Source organism: Capra hircus, chromosome 29 (assembly GCF_001704415.2).
Source record: "Capra hircus breed San Clemente chromosome 29, ASM170441v1, whole genome shotgun sequence".
NCBI classification, from domain to species: Eukaryota; Metazoa; Chordata; class Mammalia; order Artiodactyla; family Bovidae; genus Capra; species Capra hircus.
Window position 1 is genome coordinate 17,249,398 of NC_030836.1, and position 18,923 is coordinate 17,268,320.

General features: G+C 57.1%; 2 protein-coding genes across 2 annotated transcripts in view; one reads left to right on the top strand and one right to left on the bottom strand.

Moving 5' to 3' along the window:
• Positions 1-10,131, top strand: part of GAB2 (GRB2 associated binding protein 2) — a 177,938-nt gene extending 167,807 nt beyond the window's left edge. Inside the window, exons 6-10 of the mRNA XM_018043071.1 lie at positions 339-603; positions 2,294-2,384; positions 2,638-2,740; positions 5,407-5,532; positions 6,328-10,131. Of these exons, the coding sequence (XP_017898560.1) occupies positions 339-603; positions 2,294-2,384; positions 2,638-2,740; positions 5,407-5,532; positions 6,328-6,471 (729 nt within the window). The 3' untranslated portion in view covers positions 6,472-10,131. The remainder of the gene's footprint in view (positions 1-338; positions 604-2,293; positions 2,385-2,637; positions 2,741-5,406; positions 5,533-6,327) is intronic.
• Positions 10,922-18,923, bottom strand: part of USP35 (ubiquitin specific peptidase 35) — a 65,964-nt gene continuing 57,962 nt past the window's right edge. The window contains exons 8-12 of the mRNA XM_018043072.1: positions 16,078-16,171; positions 15,070-15,176; positions 14,089-14,611; positions 13,120-13,908; positions 10,922-11,946 (exon numbers count right to left, since the gene is read on the bottom strand). Coding sequence (XP_017898561.1) covers positions 11,779-11,946; positions 13,120-13,908; positions 14,089-14,611; positions 15,070-15,176; positions 16,078-16,171 — 1,681 coding nt within the window. The 3' untranslated portion in view covers positions 10,922-11,778. The remainder of the gene's footprint in view (positions 11,947-13,119; positions 13,909-14,088; positions 14,612-15,069; positions 15,177-16,077; positions 16,172-18,923) is intronic.

The following is an 18,923-nucleotide window of genomic DNA, read 5'->3' on the forward strand; positions in this document are numbered from 1 at the left end:
AGCCGCTGACCTGCAGTGATGAGGGTGGACCTGAGGGGGGGGCAGGTCCTGAACAAAACCTGTGACCCAGGGCCTGTGCTGTCCTCTGATGTGGTCAGGCAGCCAGAAAGCCTTGTGGATGTTTTATACAAGGTTTATCACAAATTATAAGCAAGCTCCAAGGGACTGTGGAAGCTAGAGGAGACCCACAGGCTTCGTCTCTTCCTGTCTAACCCCTGCTCTCTTACCTGGTCTTCCCAGCGTCTGCCTTAGAGCCTCACAGTGAGCCCAGCTCCGTCTTCTCTTGCCCCCTCTTGCTTCCTCTCCCTGGTTACAGCAGTATTTCTCTCCACTCCTAGCCAGCGAAAGCAGTCGTGGGACGATCAGACAGCACCAATTCCGAGGACAACTACGTGCCCATGAACCCAGGCTCCTCCACCCTGCTGGCTTTGGAGCGAGCTGGTGATAACTCCCAGAGTGTCTACATCCCCATGAGCCCGGGGCCACACCACTTTGACCCACTCGGCTACCCCTCCTCAGCCCTCTCTCTGCACCGAGGCTCCAGCAGAGGGAGTGAGATCCAGCCACCCCCTGTCAACCGAAACCTCAAACCTGACCGGAAGGGTAAGTCCACAGTTTCCCCAGCCCAGCTCTGGACACTCTTCAGGGACTGTGCGTTCATTTAGGGATCCCGTGGATCCTAAACTTGCCTTGCAAGAAAGTAACAGCCTCTGGAGCCTAAACCACCCCAAATACACACACACGTGTGCGCACACACACATTACACACTCTCTCTCCAAATTCATCCCAATAGGGACTGGCTACCAGAATGCAGAAGTGCAGGGATCTAAAGGATGGATTCAGGTTGCAGCCCTTCCACCTGCTAACATGTGATTGTAAACGAATCCTTCTCTGTCCCTGTGCCTCACTTCTCATCTGTGAAGTGGGAAGTATAAAACATCTGAGTCAGTTTCAATGAGGTGGATGAAGCTGGAGTCTATTTTACAGAGTGAAATAAGTCAGAAAGAAAAACACCAATACGGTATATTAACACATATATATGGAATTTATAAAGATGGTAATGATGACCCTATATGCAAGACAGCAAAAGAGACACAGATATAAAGAACAGACTTTGGGACTCTGTGCGAGAAGACTAGGGCAGGATGATTTGAGAGAATAGCACTGAGACATGTATATTACCATGTAAAAGAGATGACCAGTGCAAGTTTGATGCACGAGAAAGGGCACTCAAAGGCAGTGCAGTGGGATGACCCTGAGGGATAGGGTGGGGAGGGAGGTGGGAGGAGGGTGCGGGACGGGGGGACACATGTATACCCGTGGCTGATTCATGTCAATGTATGGCCAAAACCACTACAGTATTGTAAAGTAATTAGCCTCCAATTAAAATAAATACATTAATTTTTTTAAAACATGCCTATTAGAGACATTGAAGGACATAGATAATATATCTTAATATGCTTCATAGTGTATGAAGTGCAACTCATAAGAGATTTTTATTAGCTCTAGGGCTGAAAAAAGTAGAACTGACAGAGTATTCCATTAAAAGATATGCTCTGCTATAAAAGGAAGGACTGAGCTCTCAAACCGGGTAGATGTGCTTCCTAGGTGTGTGGCTGAGGAAATCATGTGACTTCCCTGAGCCTCTGGTTTTCATATCTGTGAAGTGGGGATGGTCATGCCTACTTCCCGGGTTTGTTCAGAAGTAAAGCATCTAAGACATTGGTTCATTTAGACCAGGAAGAAGAACTGCAGTTCAGGTTCTAGGTCTGCCTCCACCTCATTCTGCAGGCCTGCATCAGGGGCAGGGACTCAAGGAGGGAAGCAGAGTCAGTGGGCAGACAGAAGCCCCCTTGGGTCTGGTCAGCAGAGAATGCAGAGCTCAGCGTTTGAATCGGAGCCTTCAGGGCCTTGTGACATTCACCTTCTTCCGTAGAAGGCTCCACGGTCCTGGCCCAGATGAGGCGGGGGGCTCACAGTGGCCTTCTCCATGATGTTTCAGATCTCATCTCTTGCTTTCATTCTCAGTCGCAAATGTTGTCCCAGCCCCTGTGCCCATTTTAGATCTGAAAGTATGGCTGCCGTCAGAACAGTGTGAGGAATAGAGAATTTGGTATCTGAAGATATGACTTCACGAGCAAAGATCATATAACCTCACATAGCCTGGGCCTCCCCATGTATAACTGGGATGAGTAGGAAGGATTTTATACGCACTTGTGTGCTACGTGTAAGGGTCTGTGTGTGTGGCCTTGTCATCATTGGCTAATGCATCGACCTTCTGTCCCTGCTGCAGCAAAGCCAACACCACTTGACCTGAGAAACAACACCGTCATCGACGAGCTCCCCTTCAAGTCCCCCGTCACCAGGTCTTGGTCCAGGGCCATGTGAGTGTCTGTGGACGCGAGAGCTTGGAACGGGGCAGTGGGTTGGTGAGTGGAACAGGTCACCACGTTCCTGATGCTGCTGATAGCTCAGGGCTTGGCTGCCTCTTCTGTAACGAAGGGAAGACAGTCCCCTCTCCATGTCAGATCTTAGTCTGATAATGGAGGCCAGAGGTCTGTCCGGAGGTGTAGGGTCCAGGGCCTGGCAGGAGGCCAGCCGTACCCAGGGTTTACTCCCTGTCTTCCCCCTCAACAGCCACTCCTTCAGCCCCAGCTCCGCCCAGTACTGCCGCCCCATCTCCACACAGAGCATCACCAGCACCGACTCTGGAGACAGTGAAGAGAACTACGTCCCTATGGTGAGTCCTCTGGGGACCCCTGGAGCCCACCTAGCGCTTCCTCACTTCCCAGCTCGCTGACTCGCCCCGGCCCCAGGGCACTGTGCTGCTACTCGTCTGTCTGGAGCACATACGTGTCAGTTACTGTGGAGTCGCCATCAGAGGCGAGGAAGACGCAGTCCCTGCCCTCAGGGAGGAGAGGAGGCCTGCCTCTCTCACGACTGTGACCCAGGCAGTGTGGTCAGTGCCCTGGAGAGGCGGTGTTATGGGGGCGCACCCACAGGATGGGCGATCACAGCAGGGTGCACAAACGGGGGCCCTTGGGCAGAGGTGGCCATGTGGATGGGGACATGGAGAGTCACGGTCATTAACTCTGGCTGAAGGTGGGGGCGGCCAGCGGGGAGGCTGGACTAGAAGTCAGACCACGAAGGACCCCAAATGCTATCTCTGGAGGCCTGCACTCGTCCCCTGGGGGCCACACGAGGGTCCACAGGCCAGGCGGTTAGACAGTGTTTCAGAATCGTCATCAGGGGCGCCTGCAGGGAAAAACTGGGGCACCTTCCCAAGTTAACCCCCTTGTTCCATCCTGTTAAAACTTTTCGGAGGCAAAAGGTCTCCTCATTTCCTCATCCCATTGTCCCCATGACCGGGAGGAGGCATGGGAGTATGAGCGTCCACTGAGTGTCTGCCCCGCGGCAGGAAAGCACATGTGTTGGGGGAGCCTCACAGAGTGGGCCACGGGGATTCCCCAGGGTGCAGACATGTGAGAGACACATAGACACATGGACATGTGAGAGACAGACACAGGGACATGTGAGAGACACATAGACACAGACACAAGGACATGTGAGAGACAGACATGTGAGAGACACACAGACACACAGACATATGAGAGACAGACACATGGATATGTGAGAGGCACACAGACATGTGAGAGACACACAGACACACAGACATGTGAGAGACAGACACATGGACATGTGAGAGACACATAGACACAGACACAAGGACATGTGAGAGACACAGACATGTGAGAGACACACAGACACACAGACATATGAGAGACAGACACATGGATATGTGAGAGACACACAGACATGTGAGAGACACACAGACACAGACATGTGAGAGACAGACACAGGGACATGTGAGAGACACATAGACACAGACACAAGGACATGTGAGAGACACAGACATGTGAGAGACACAGACACACAGACATATGAGAGACAGACACATGGATATGTGAGAGACACACAGACATGTGAGAGACACACAGACAGACATATGAGAGACAGACACATGGATATGTGAGAGACACAAGAGATGTGAGAGACACATAGACAGACGTGACAGACACAGACGTGAGAGATACAGACACAGACATGTGAGAGACAGACACAGACACATGGACATGTGAGAGACACATGGATATGTGAGAGACACATAGACACGGACATGTGAGAGACACAGATGTGAGAGACACATAGACATGTGAGACACAGACACAGACGTGAGAGAGACAGACATGTGAGAGACACACAGACACATGGATATGTGAGAGACACATAGACACAGACGTGAGAGACACAGAGATGTGAGAGACACATAGACACAAACGTGAGAGATACATCGACACATGGACTTGTAAGAGACAGACACATAGACATGTGAGAGACATAGACACACAGACGTGAGAGACACACACAGACATGTGAGAGACACAAGAGATGTGAGAGACACATAGACATGTGAAAGACACATAGACACGGACATGTGAGAGATACAGACACATAGACATGTGAGAGACACACAGACACAGACACATGGACATGTGAGAGACACAGACACGCACATGTGAGAGACAGACACATGGATATGTGAGAGACATAGACACATGGATATGTGAGAGACACAGACACGGACATGTGAGAGACAGAGACACATAGACATGTGAGAGACACGCAGACATGTGAGAGACACGCAGTGAGAGCGTGAACCCACCCGTCAAGTGAAGGGACGGAAGCGCAGCACAGGACTGTCGCCTTTCTCGTGAGAAGGCATCCCCAGGAGAGAGCCAGACAAGCTGGCCTTGGCCCCTGGGGAGACTGGCCCTGCAGCGGGTCATCTGAGAGCTGCTGGGGGACCAGGGCTTTGCGCCGCCTGCTGACGAGGGCCCTCTCTAGTGACCCCTGAGGAGCCAGGACAGGCTGGGGGCCAGGCTGCTGCGGGGTGACTGCCCCGCTCCAGGCCGTGGTGGGAGCCCCAGAGAAGCAGGGCTGGTCCAGCACACAGGGAGCACGGCTCCCTTCTGAGGGCAGCGAGCAAGGGCCGGTCTGGGAGGCAGGGAGGGTGAGGCCCGGCCTGACAGCCCGGGCAGGAGGCGGCGCGGCACAGCGAGGGCAGCCCAGGCTGGAACGTCTCCCTGCCCACCAGCTGTGCAGCCATTGGCAAGTTGCTTTAACTTCTCTGAACCAGTTTTATATTCATTGTAAAAATAATAATAAGAGAAGTAATAATGCCTACAGGATTGCTGTGAGGGTCTAAACAGGAACACGGGCTGTCCCCGGCACAGAGCAGGCCTTCGCTGAGCTAGCTGCTCTCACTCCCAGAGGTGTGTTTTTCCCCCGGTGGTGGGTTAGTCTACTTCTGAAGTTACTAACAGTTTTTCCCCTCCTTTGTGATAGCAAAACCCCGTGTCTGCATCTCCCGTTCCCAGCGGCACCAACAGCCCAGCGCCTAAGAAGAGCACTGGCAGTGTGGATTATCTGGCCCTGGACTTCCAGCCGAGCTCCCCGAGCCCCCACCGCAAGGTGCCTAGGGTGGGAGTGTGTGGGGGGGTGGTTCTGCCGAGCTCCTGGGGCCCTGGGGGGAGGGGGTCCCAGAGGCCAGGGGCCTTGTCCGGCCAGGCTGGGCTGAGATCTGAGCCTCACGGGGCCCATGTGCCCTCAGCCTCAGCACTCAGGCACCCTGAGCCCACAGGCCCTCCTCCATCCACCTGTCCCTCCCCTCACCGTGCGATTGGACAGATGCGGGCACACACAGTCACAGTCCACTCAGGGTCACATGTGAACCCGTGACAGAGCTGAGATGTGGGGATCGCATGTCCCGTGTCGTGTGAGCTCTTTGAGAATGCGCTGTCTGGGTGCAGCCTGGGAAAAGCACACCGGCCCCCACCCCCGGAAGCACACTTAGCTGCCCGGTCCAGACAGAAGCTCTGACACAGTCCCCCCACCCAGGGCGGCTGTGCGTGCTCACCACGTGCCCCCACAGAGCCCTGCAGCTGGCGCTTGGTGGCGCCCGGCCAATTCCTTCTCCTGGACAAGGGGCCACAGGGAGTGGGTGGAGGCCTGGACCCAGGGAAGGGCCTGGGTTCCCTCAGAACTGCAACAGCAAGAGGGTTGGCAGAGGCTGTGGCATCGAGGAGGAGGAGGGCTGGTGCAGGGTGGAGGTCAGGCTCTACAGGCCACTTTGAGGGGGAAAAAACAGGTTGGAGAGGCAGGTAGAAGCCCGTCTCCTCGCCCCTGACACCACTCGGGAAGAGCCGCCTGTTGCTCCCCGCATCACGGTAACTCACAGCCCCTTCACCTCCCTGGCCTGTCCCCCAGCCATCCACGTCATCGGTCACTTCCGACGAGAAGGTGGACTACGTTCAGGTGGACAAGGAGAAGACCCAGGCCCTGCAGAACACCATGCAGGAGTGGACAGACGTGCGGCAGTCCTCGGAGCCCTCCAAGGGCGCCAAGCTGTGACGCCCGCGCCAGGGAGGGGCCCGGAGGCCACTCTGCAGAGCCGGCCTGGCTGCTCGCCCTTCGCCTCTCCAGTGCGCCCTCCTGCCCACCTCCTCTCTCCTCTGCCACTCTGGCCTTCAAAGCACTTGGCATCAGGGACCCTGACCCCTTCCCCCTGGGAGGCGAGGGCCTGATCGAGGCACTTCCTCTGCCCTCTCCGGGTCCACCTTTGATTTTTATCAGCAATGGCCATCCTACCTTAGTTAGAGCTCTTGCCAAAAAGCATCCTTAAGCGTCCGCCTGCCCTTCAGACCCGAATATCTACCGGACGTGTGGGGGCGGGGCCACGGCTCTGGGCGGATTCCTCACCTCACCGTCCGGCCTCCAGCTACTGGGCTCCCCGCCTCGGTCCCAGAAGAGGCCACATCGTCCCGCTGACCAGGCACCCAAGGATCAGCAGGCCAGTGTGGACGCGGACCTCTTCGTCCCTGTCTTCCTTGGCAGAGGCGGGGCGAGGCCACCTAAAGGCGGAGGAGCCGCGGAGGAAGGTCAGAGGCCGTCTTGAGGGACAGAGGAGTTGGAGCCCGAGACATGGAAGGGCAGTGGAGCCCCGCAGGGGTTTCGGGGCAGCCCCCCACTCTCAGGAGTGGGCGATGTGGAAGGAGGGAGAGGCTGGGGACGGCCGGCCACCTAGAACACGGAGAGGGGCTCAGAGCCCAGGAGATGGGGAGACAGACGCTGTGGGGCCGGGCCCCTGGGGCCGTGAAGCATCAGGCCGGCTCTGCCTTCCGGGACAGACCGCCGGCGCTGCTCTGGACAAGGCTTGCACCGTGCTGGGCGACGGGGTGGGGGCGGGGGCGCCGGCATGGCGAGGAGGGCCGGTGGAGCTGCGGGGGGGTGACGCGGGGTGCAGGGTGGGCGTGCGGGGGTGGGAGTACCGAGGGGCCACCCTGGGACAGCCTGGGCGGAGGCACCTGGGGGTGCCTGGGACTGGCATGGAGACGGCGCAGCAAATGAGCTTCTGTAAGACTGGGGGCGCAGCAGGGGCGGCTGAGAGTTGGGGTGGGGGCTGTGGGGGCTCTGGGAGGTCCACCCAGCGCACCTGCTGGAGAGAGAGCCCCCGGCAGTACCGCGGAGACGCAGGCTGAGCAGAGAGGGAGCAGTGACGTCGCTGTCGGGGAGCAGCTGGCCTGGTGGCAGGCGAGGGCAGCTGCCAGGACTGACGGACGGCGGGCAGAACAGAGCCCCAAGGATGTGGCAGGGTGGCCGGTGGCTTGTGCCCTCCGACTGAGGTTTGTGCAGGGCCCAGGAAAGGTTGGGGCCTGGCCAGGTGCACAGTCAGCTCAGGTCACCCCCCATTGCTCTGTGGAGTCCCAGGTGCCCTGTAGGGCTCAGGCCTGGCTACAGGGACAGGAGACGGCAAGGCTGGAAAGGCCCCCAGGTCGGTGTCACCCTCTGCCAGGACAGAAGGGGGGCATCACCCCAGGCTCCTTCTCCCAAGTCTGGGGAGGGAGACTCATGTTATAGTTCTTGGCCAAAGGTTTTAAGAGTTTCAGAGGCAACTGGGCAGACCAGATGTTTCATCCTACCCTGGGGAGAACAGGCCTTCTTCCTCCAAAAGAAATGAGTTCTGACCCTGCCTAAGGGAGGTGGCTACTGCTCACCTTTCTGCTCCTGTGAGCGTGTGTACACACACACTCACGCCCTCGGCAGCCTGAGGCCTGACTGTACTCCGTCCTGGGAGAGATGGTCTCAACAGGTGAGAACTCCTCCTAGTACTAGTCACATCAACTCAGTTAAGTGATGGCAGCGGCTGCTGTGGCCAGGTCTGGACTGCACACTGAGGACACAGGAGTTAATCAGACTGTGTGTTTGAGAAGGTCACGCTCGATGAGAAGAAAAAGACAAGGACACGTTGGTGATGGTCATGAGAGACTCAAAGCTGGGGATGTGCGGAGAAGTCAAGGCCGCTTCTCCGGGAGGCTGGTGTGTGGGCAGGAGTGGGGAGGAGTGCAGATCAGGGAATGTGGTTTCTAGGAAAAGCGGGTGCCTGACTTGGCCGGAGGGGAGGAAGGGTCAGATTTTTAGAGGAAGGAGGGTGGGTCTGGGCACCAGTGGAGGAAGATGGAGAGACTTGTGCTTTGGGAACAAGAGACCTTTGGGAGTATGGGCCCAGGCCAGACCCTCAGCAGCAGCAAGGCCTTGGTGTTCACACAGCTGAAGTGGTGATGGTGGCAGTGGCCTACCCTGGGCAGGGTTTGGTAGGTCACTGCCCAGCCCTGTGTCCCTTTAGGGCTCTCTGCAGACAGTCTCATACGGCAGGGCTTTGAATGGTACCCCCCACCCCCACCCCAGAGGCTACAGGTGGGCCCAGGTAGGGATGCATCAGTTCCCGGTATCACTCCCTATTGATCATCAGGTGCCCTAGTGATGTCAGTGCTTTCCGAATGTGCCATAAGGAGAGTGAGACTGATTGGAGTCCCGAGAGATGGAGGCGTTCAAATCTAACCTCCAGGGAGGCCTCCCTCCAGCTCTTGTTTCCTCCAACCCCCAAACCCTTAGGGTGGAAGTGGGAGCAGAGACCAGAGGAAGTACAAGAGGAGCAGAGACTGCTGAAGGCAGAGACGTGGGGCTCAAAAGCCCCAGGTACCAGGTATCTGACATTCCCGTCGGTGGCTCAGAGTTCGCCTCGGAGTGCGGTGGCCTGGCGCGGACGGAGACCCAAGGAAGCCCTGCATCAGCCAGCAGAGCCCCCTCCTGCCTGGGGCTCCCAGGAGCAGCAGCTGTCCCTTCCCGGTCCAGCTCCCCCGCTCTGCGGGGTCAAAGGCAGGGAGGAGTGCCTGCAGGGAGCTGTGTCTCTTCCCTACCTCGGTGGGGTCAGCTGGGCCCTGAGGCCTCTTCTGTGGCTGCTCCCTGCTCTGTGACCTGTCTCAAGGGCCAGTTAACCCAGTGCCCTCTCTAGACCTGATTGCAGTAACTTTTACATTCGAAACTGTTCAACTGCATCCCATCCCTAGGACAGAAGCACAACGGTTCTCAGCCTGCCCCGGGGCTAAGGCCCCCAGCTGTGGCCACCCCACCCTGCCCTGCCCACGGCCTTCTAACGGAGCTCCAGAAGCTGGAAGCAGGGCGCAGGGCAGGAGGGAAGTCGGTGTGTCCTTCCTCTCTCCATCCATCCGTCCTTCTGCGCACAGCGAGAGTCAGAGGCTGCGCACAGGAGCGCTCAAGCTGCCGCCTTCCGAAACTCAGAGCTCTTCGGGGGGCCAGTGGGCCGCCTGCTGCGGGGCTGGCGTGTATTTGGTGGTGTGTGTTCTTACGTGTTTGTTGGTTACACGTGTCTTGAAATGTAGAATCATTTTCATGGAATCATTGCTTTATCAAGAAGAGAAAATGGGCTAGAAGAAGCCCGCTCTTAGGTTTCTGGCCCTGTTACCATTTAAAATTGACATTTAATTTTTCAAATTGCTGTTGGTGCCTAATCACTTAAGTTATTAATTTATTGTTTTCTTTTAAAAAAATTGTAACATGTATTTATCCTGTGAGTAGGTCTGGGGTGGGATGGGAATGCGTTCACAGGCGTCCTGTTTTTGCGGTCGGGACACATGGTACAGGCCTGGAGCTTACAGGGCCCTTGTTACTGGAGTGGCGGAGCTAGATGACAATAAAGTCCGTGAGAAGCAAGCAGAGAGGCTGCGGCATCTGCCTCGTCCGGGGGGTGGGCAGCGGGCTTCACAGGACACCGGTCCTCGGCCAGACAGTCCGCCCCCATCCCCGGCCACTCCACCTTCCACTCAACAGGAGACGACTGGGGACCTTTCCTGGCTGTAAGAACAAGTGCAAATCCTCCTCACCTTGGAATCTGTATTCCTGGTGTGTAAAATGGAAGTAATAGCAACCTCTGCCCGCTCATCTTTCTTCAAAGGCGCGCTGGACCATAGAGGTGAGTTCTAAGCATGACCGTTCGGTCTCTGACAGACCTGTCAGCCCACCTGCGCTGGTCCCTGAATCTCTGGGCTCCATGGGCTTTGGGGCCAAGGCTCAGCTCTTCCACTGTAGCCCAGGAAGCCCCCGGCCAGGCAGTCGCTGTGCCAGGTTCCCAGATGGGCGGGCCCTGAGGGCTGCAGGCTGCTTTGCTCCTGGCCTGAGCCCACCCACCCAGGTTATCAGGGGTAAGAAAGGAGTGTGGGAGCAGCCGCGAGCTCCAGGCAGCCTGGAGCTGATCGATGAATCCGTCTACAGTGTCCTGTCCGGGCGGCCCCAGCCTGTGCATCCGTCTCTCCAGAGTCAAACCCCACCCCCCATTCCAGGCACATCCCACCAGGCCTCACATTTACACAGCACTTCCGTGCAGGGCACACTCACCTCCCTGGTGCAGCACGCAGGTCAGCAGGGCAAGGGGGTGTCCCTGCCTTCCTGCCCAGAGACCGCAAGAAGCCATGGCTAGAGCGGGAGGAACGACAGCTTTGAAGGCTTCAGAGAACCTCTTTTTATTCCTGTTTGAGACCCTGGTTCTCTCCTCTCCGTTCAGAAAGGGTACAGCAGTGTCAGGGCACAACGCGGGCAGTATCTGCTCCTCACCAGACCGCCCCCACCAGCCCCGGGGACCGTGACCAACAGCTGAGGCGCTGAGCCAGCCAGCGTCCCTCAGGACAGACGTCGTGAGACACACACACACTTGCAGTAAAATAATGACTCTCGTACCCAGAAGGGGGGGATCTCAGGCACTGAGGCGGGAGATGGGGCTAAGGGGCCGTCCGTCCCCTCTGCATTGTGGCTCGGTGTCGGCGGGGCTGGGGGGGGCGCCTCTCTGATCCCACGCCAGCCTGCTTCCACCTACGCTCCTCACAAGAGGACAGCGTCAGCACCCACGCACATTGCCTCAGTCCCCTCGGAGAAGCACGATGCGGCCGGAGGGGCGACACGCAGCCCCTTGTTTGTGCTGGGGCTGGGACCCTCCTCGGGTCTGTACTATAGAGACAGGATTGTCTGAGAGGAGCTGGAAGGGAACTGCTGCTTGATGGCAAATACGGGGCAGGGGCTGAGGCCCAGAGAGTGTCCATCTCAGCTAATCCAAGCTGACCACGACTCGGGTGCAAGTCTTAAGGGGCCTGAGGGTCTCACCTCCGCCTCTGAGTCTCTGTGCCTGCCAGGCTGAGGCTGGCAGCCCCTGCTCCATCGCTCTCGCCCTGGGAAGGGGCTGCCTCCACAGCCTCCCCCAGACCCCACCTGGCCAAGCGCCTCTGCCCGGGACCTGGGCCCCCCACCCCGAGGTCGGCTGTGGCACCCCACAAGTGCGAGCAGGCCGGGGGGGTGGATGGAGGGTTCCCATTAGAAGACCAGTCTGTGGAAGTCACCACCGCTGCCACCTGCAGGGCTGCAGCCCCCGGGAGGGCCTTTGTCCTCATCTTTGTCGTCGTCAAAGCCCCTCCGCCAGTGCGGGGACGCGGGGAGTGCGGAGATGTAGGCTGCCCTGCTCCGCGCCTCCTTCTCCTGCTCCTGGAAACACAGATGGGGATGGAGCAGGAGGTTTCAAACGTAGGCTCCGAAGCCAGAGTGCTCCCTTCACCACCCACCACCACCCCCCCACCGTCCCTACCCGCCGCTGCGGCCACCCAGCCCTTCGGAGCTTCACTCCTGGGGAGGGAGCACCTCAGCTTCCCCCCAGGGATACTCCTGCTCAGCCGGAGGATGGGAGGGCTGGACCCACAGCCATCCTGTATCTAGGTTTCGAAACCATTCCTCCTCCCCTCCCAGTATAAGCTCCCAGCACCCTGGAGAAAAGGAACTCACTTCCACTGACTAGACTGAACTTCTCCCAGCACCTCACTTCTATTGACTAGACTGAACAGCGGACAGGGGCCTCAGGTGTCACCTGAAGGAGACAGTCCAGAGACTTCAAAGGTCAACTCCTACCCCACCAGGACCTCTCTGCAGGCCTCCTTCCTCTCAAAGCAGGAGGGACAGACTCTGCCGAGGAGAAAGCTCTCCCTCCTGCCGCACTGGGGCCAGCCCTGGAGACCTCTCACCACTGGCTACAGACCGTGTCCCCCACCCAGGTGCCATTGGCCAGGGTCCAGGTGTGACCACCCCAGCTGCTCACGGCAGCATGCCTCACGCTGCTCGGAGCCCTGGCTGTTCCAGTTGCTAAGTACTTTGATGCCACCCTAGACTCTTAGGAGTGGAGTTGGCACAGTGAGAGGGCAACCCTCCCAAAGGCCTCCCCCACCCGCTCATATCCACCACTCACTCACAGAGCCCCTCCAGCACACAACAGCTTAATAAAGAAACAGTTGTTCCTAATGTGTGTTGAAAAGACCCTGATGCCTGGAAAGATGGAAGTCAGGAGAAGGGGACGACATTGGGTGAGATGGCTGGATGGCATCACCGACTCGATGGACGTGAGTCTGAGTGAACTCCCGGAGTTGGTGATGGACAGGGAGGCCTGGCGTGCTGCCATACATGGGGTCGCAGAGAGTCAGACACAGCGATTGAACTGAACTGAATGTGTGTCCCTCTAAAGCAGGAGGTCTGTCTGGCCCACTGATTTTTTTTTTCCCCCAGCACTGAGTGAGGTGAGTGGATCAAAGGAAAAAGGAAAAGACTCTGAGAAAGGAACAGCCACTTAACCGGAGCCAGTGGGCTGCTGGAAGCCCGTGGGGGTCTGCTCACCTGCAGGAAAAGAATGTTGTCTTTGGAAATGGCTTCCATCAAGTCTTTGTGGAGGGTGGGCTCTGCCCGGGTGCGGGGGGAGCCAGGCTCGGCCTCGGACCCCTCCTCGGGTCGCTGCCGGTAGAAGAGCACGTAGGCCGTGTCCTTGGGGAAGAAGGAGGTGACGTTGCTGACAGACTCGAAGGAGGAGAAGGACACCCGGGTGTCGTTGAACAGGTACCACTGGTTGTCGGGCTCCGGCCGCTCGGCGGCTCCCGGGGCCGGGGCGGGGCGGGCGGCGCCCTCGCGGGCGTAGCAGTAGTAGTGGCCGCTCTCGGAGGACAGTCCCGAGTGCACCACCACGCTGCACAGGTCATAGGCCTGGCCCCGGCCCCCGGCCAGCGGCAGGCGCAGCAGCAGGGGCACGGACACGTCATCCAGGATCTTGCGGCGCCGCATGGTGCGCAGGTCGAAGGAGAAGCGCAGCAGCGTCAGGATGAGGTAGCGCGGGCCCTGGCTCAGCTCCACCACCTTCTCGGCGTCCTGCAGGGATGCGCACGACTCGCAGTGGTAGCGGTTCTCCGACGTCAGCCTCTCAGGCGACAGGAAGTAGTTGACCAGGTCCAGGACCGAGCGGGAGCCGTCCCCGGAGGTGGCCGCAGCACTCTGGAGGGTCCCTGGGCCCGGGCCGGCCGCCGCCGCCTCCTCCCCATCGGCGGCCGCCGCCTCCTTCTCCTCCTGGGCCTCCTCCTCCTTCTCCTCCTTCACCTTCTCCCTCACCTCCTCCTCCTCGTCGTCCTGGGCCTCCCTCTCCTCCTCCATCGCCTTCTCCTTGTCCTCCTCCACCTTCTCCTCTCGCTCCTCCTCCACCTTCTCCTTCACCTTCGCCTCCTCCTCCACCTTCTCCTCCTCCTCCGCCTTCTCCTTCACCTTCTCCTCCTCCTCCGCCTTCTCCTTCACCTTCTCCTCCGCCTCCGCCTTCTCCTTCACCTTCTCCTCTGCCTCCGCCTTCTCCTTCTCCTCCCCCTCCTCCTCTCCCGCCGCCGCCTCCTCCTCTGTGCTCTCCCCCCTCTCCACCTTCTCCTCCTGCCCGCTCTGCCCCCCGAGGCCGTGGGGGCCCAGGCCTTCCATGTCCAGGATGGTGGGGGGGACGCCCCCCGTGATGCAGTGCTTCCTCTGCCGCTGAGGCCCGGCGCTGCCTGGCTCCTGGGCGCCGGCGTCCTCCGCGGGGAGCAGCACTGAGCCCAGGCGGCGGCGGCGGTGGTGGTGATGGTGGTGGTGGCGGCGGCAGCGCTCGGGCGGGGGGAAGGCGAGCGAGAGGTCCGTGAAGGCCTCCTCCCTGGAGGAGACGTTCAGGCAGCGGAGGCAGCATATCCGAGTCACGATCTTGCCCCCGAACATCTTCTCCACGGAGGTGGCGCTTGGGACGGGGGGCTCCTCGGGCGGCGAGGGCGAGCTCGACTGCTTGAGCTTCTGGCAGATCCTCGTCCCGGTCTTCTCCTCTTCGTGCAGCCTGGTGCGGGGAGGAAAGGGCTTTCGTCCACACGCACGGGTCACACACGTTTACACACGTGCAGCAGGCGGCACAGGGAACACACTTGCATGTGTACTAGGTGGCATCCGTGCACGTGTACTCAGGACAAGCACGCACACTACATACTTAACCTTCCTAAAGCTCACAAACCTGCCACAAAAGCTGTGTGCGTTCCCCCAGAGCGCTGATGAGAAAACACACACGTGCACACTCAGGCAAGCACAGCACAGTGTACATACACACACTTACCCTCCCCGGTCATGCTTCACGTCAGCACCTCCAGAATGTCCCCCCACCCGCAGCTCCTGTCCCCATCTTCTCCAAGCCTTCCACAAGCGCCGGGCCACACCCCAGTTTCCAGGAAGAGACAGTGCCACCCAGGGCCACGGGGCTTCCCCCCGCACCCTCTCCAGTCGCGGAGCCCTGGCCTCCCCTACCGATCCAGCAGGTACTTCAGGTACTCCGAGCAGTCCTGCTGGGTGCCGGGGCTGAACCAGGGTGTCCAGGATGCAGACAGGAAGTTCTCTGGAGAAATGGCAGGACGCTGCAACCAAAGCAGGAGACAGACGAGTCAGGAGCTGGGGGGCCACTCACCAACCAGCTCCACAGCGTGCCGTGCCTGAGGGTCGCTCTGGGGAGTCACTGCCCAAAACTCCCAGCCTCCCCATTCATTCCCAGCTGTCCGTCCCTGACTTTTTCCATCCTACCAAGTCCATGCCGCCTAAGAGCACGGCATCCACGTAGAGAAACAGTCCTCCAGGAGTCTGTTCTTCCCTTGTTTGTTGCCCTTCCCTCTGCCTGAAACACCCTTTCCCCTATCAGAAGCTTAGCTAAAAGCTCAAGTCCCAGATGCAGGGACCCTGTCCCATGCAGTCCTCCAAGGGCTACCATCCCCCTCATGATCAACCTCTCCCTACCCTGTGTGGAAACCACACACGCCTCGTTCTCTGCTTAAGAACTTCAGGTCCATCTTCCCCACCAGACTGCGCCCTGTGAAAGCATGACTGTGGCTGATGCACCTCCATGCCCCTGCCCCTGCAGAGGGCCTGGTGTGATGCCTGGTCAAGGCCTTTAGGTTCCATGAAGGCAGAAGCAGTGAATAAAACATACAGCCCTCAGGGTGCCTGGCAGTGTGAGTGCTCCAAAATGACAGCTGGCCAACAGAGCAACACCTCATACGGCAGACTGGACCACCGACAGGAGCGATGTGGGCACCACTACACCGGGGGGCTCCGCCGGCAAGCCCTCTCCTGCCCAGTTAGGGCACTGAGCCAGCCCCATGGGTCTGCCCGTGAACCCACGCCTGCCTGGACTGGGGCCCAACAGCTTACAGCAACCAGGGGCCCGGAGGCAGGTGCAGGCAGGCTCCAATGAAGGCGAGGCATCAGACCAGGCCTCCTCTCCAGCATCCCCCGCCTCCCACACCCTGCTCCCCCTGGACTCACCTGGCTGTGCTCCAGGAAGGCGAAGAGCCACTGCAGCTTCGTCATCAAGGGCTGCGAGTTGTTTTCGGTCAAACGGAGCACACAGTGTCTGAAACTTCAAAACAGAGCACCCAGAATTAAGCCGGGGCACCCAAAGAGCCTCTAACTCACCCACACTGTGGCAACCCAAGGCCTCCAGGCCACAGGCAGGACAGACACTTGGAGCTCAACTCTGGGCCAGAAGCCGGGCAGGGGGGCAGGTGAACAACTCCAGTTCTAACAGCCCCAGAGTCCAAGATCTGAATGTCCCAAGGTTCTAATATTTGAACTCTCAGACACGCTCCAGAGTCTATGCCAATATCACCACCAGCCGCTCACACCCTCCACCCTGCATCCCTGGGTGATGGTATTCAGACCATCCAGAGTAGCAGGCCCCCACTCCAACCAGAGTCCCTTCCCCTAGGACCACCCCCAAGTTGTTCCTCTTTCCTCGAATGAGCAAGGCAGGGGTCAATGTGAAGAATATGCTGGAAAAAAAGAGGGAGCTGTGGGAGTAGGCTGGGGCTCTTGACACATCTGATCCTATGGGAGATGAGAAGAAGCCCTTCCTGACAACCACATCTCCTGGAGCAAGCCAATTCCCAGGCCCCAGCTGAGTTCCTGTTCTCACAAAAAGCTCTGAGCATACAGGTCAGGCATCTCTCCAGCCTGCACCCACTGTACGGGGCAGTGTAATCAAAGTGTGGTCCACTTAGCAGGCTGTGACAAAGCAAGTTTGGAGAGAGCATTTAGAAACTTGTATAGTGATTTGACATCACTGTTATACAGACACATGATCATCACCTAGTAAGTCACTGCATTACATTCTACAAAAGTAGGAGTCTACAGCAGACTGGAAATCCAAAAACAAAACAAAGCTAGTCCTTCCCCAGGCAGCTTGAGAAGCACAGCAGCAGTGGTGTCAGAAGTCCTGGAGTTTAGTTCCAACCTTGATCCCCTAGAGCTGAAACTGAGAGAACAAACTGCCTGGAGCTCCTCCCACAGCCAAAACCAAGCCTCACTTTGAGACTTGTCAAAAAGATGCTGAAGTGCGGTACTGGGAAACCGATAAATAGAATAAAGAGCCCAGAAACAGACCCCCATAAACACAGTCAAGTGATCTTTAATAAAGGAGCAAAGGCAATCTAATGGGGCAGAGACACTCTCTGATCAACAAAATGGTACCGGAACAAGTACACGTCCTCCACCAAAAAAAATTAATCTGAACACAAACACTACACCCATCACAAAAGTTAACTCAAAATGGATCATAAAATGCTCAAGTATAAAACTCCTAGAAAACAACAAGAGAAAACCTAGTGACCTTGAGTGTGGTGAATACCTTTTTAGAAAAATCACCAGAATAATAAGCCAAATTTCATTAAAGTTAAAATAATTCTGTTACAGTATCAAGAGAATTAGAAGACAAACCAGAGACTAGGAGAAAATATTTGTACAAAACACATCTCATAAAGGACTGTTAAAAATAAGTACACACAAAGAACTCTTAAAATTCAACAAGAAAACAAACAACCTGATCAAAAAAATGAGCCAAACATCTTAACAGACATCTCTATCACACACACACACAAAAAATACACACACTCACACGAACATATAAATGGCAAATAAGCAATGAAAAGATGCTCAACATCATGTCAGTCAGGGAAATATATATTAAAACAACGAGATACCACTACATACTGTATTAAGATGACAGAGTAGAAGGATGTGCACTCGTGTTCTTTGAGAACAAAATCACAACTAGCTGCTGAACAACCATCAACAGGAGAATTTTGGAACCCACCAAAGAAGATACCCCAACTCCAATGGCAAAGGAGAAGCTGCAACAAGACGGCAAGATGGACGAAACTGCATTTAAAATCAAACTTCATACACACCAGAGTCACGTGGAGGGCGCAAACAAAACCTTGTGTGCACGAGGACTCAGAGAAAGGAGCAGTGATTCCCACAGTCCTGCTTATGAGTGTTTGAGGGTCTCCTGCAGACACATGGGTCAGCAGTGGCCAGCCACAGGGACAGGGGCTTTGGCAGCAGCAGTCCTGGGAGGCACAGCGTGTGGCGTGAGTCCTCTTGGAGGAGGTCACCATTTGTCCCACCATTGAGCCACCAGGTGGACCACCCACAAACTGGAGAACAATTATACCAAAGAAGTTCTCACACTGTTGCAAAAGTTTTAGGCCCTAACACAGACTTTCCAACCTGGAGATCTGGCAAGTGTCAGTTTCTCAGCTGTGTCCAACTCTTTGCAAACCCATAGACCATAGCCCACCAGGCTCCTCTGTCCATGGAACTGTCCAGGCAAGACTACCGGAGTGGGTTGCCATTTCCTTCTCTTGGGGATCTACCCGACCCAGGGATTCCCTGGGTCTCCTGAATTGCAGGCAGATGTTTTACCATCTGACCCACCAGGAGGCAGGGGATCCAACAAAGGGACTGAGATTTCCCAGGGAATGTGGCTTTGAAGGTCAGCTGGATTTGATTACAGAACTTCCAGAGGACTGGGGAAACAGACTCTTCAAAGGCACAAACAAAACCTTGTCCCACCAGGACCCAGGAGAAAGGAGCAGTGACCCCACAACAGCCAGCCAGACCTGTCTGTGAGGTTCTGAGAGTCTCTGGCAGAAGGGTAGGTCAGGGGTACTGACAGCAGCAGTCCTGGGAGGAGCTTTGCTGGCATAAATCCTTTTGGAGGAGGTTACCATTACACCTACCATAGCTTGGCCTCAGGCCAAACTTCAAGGAGGAAACACAGCCCCACCCATCAACAGAAAACTGGATTAAAGATTTACTGATCATGGCTTTCC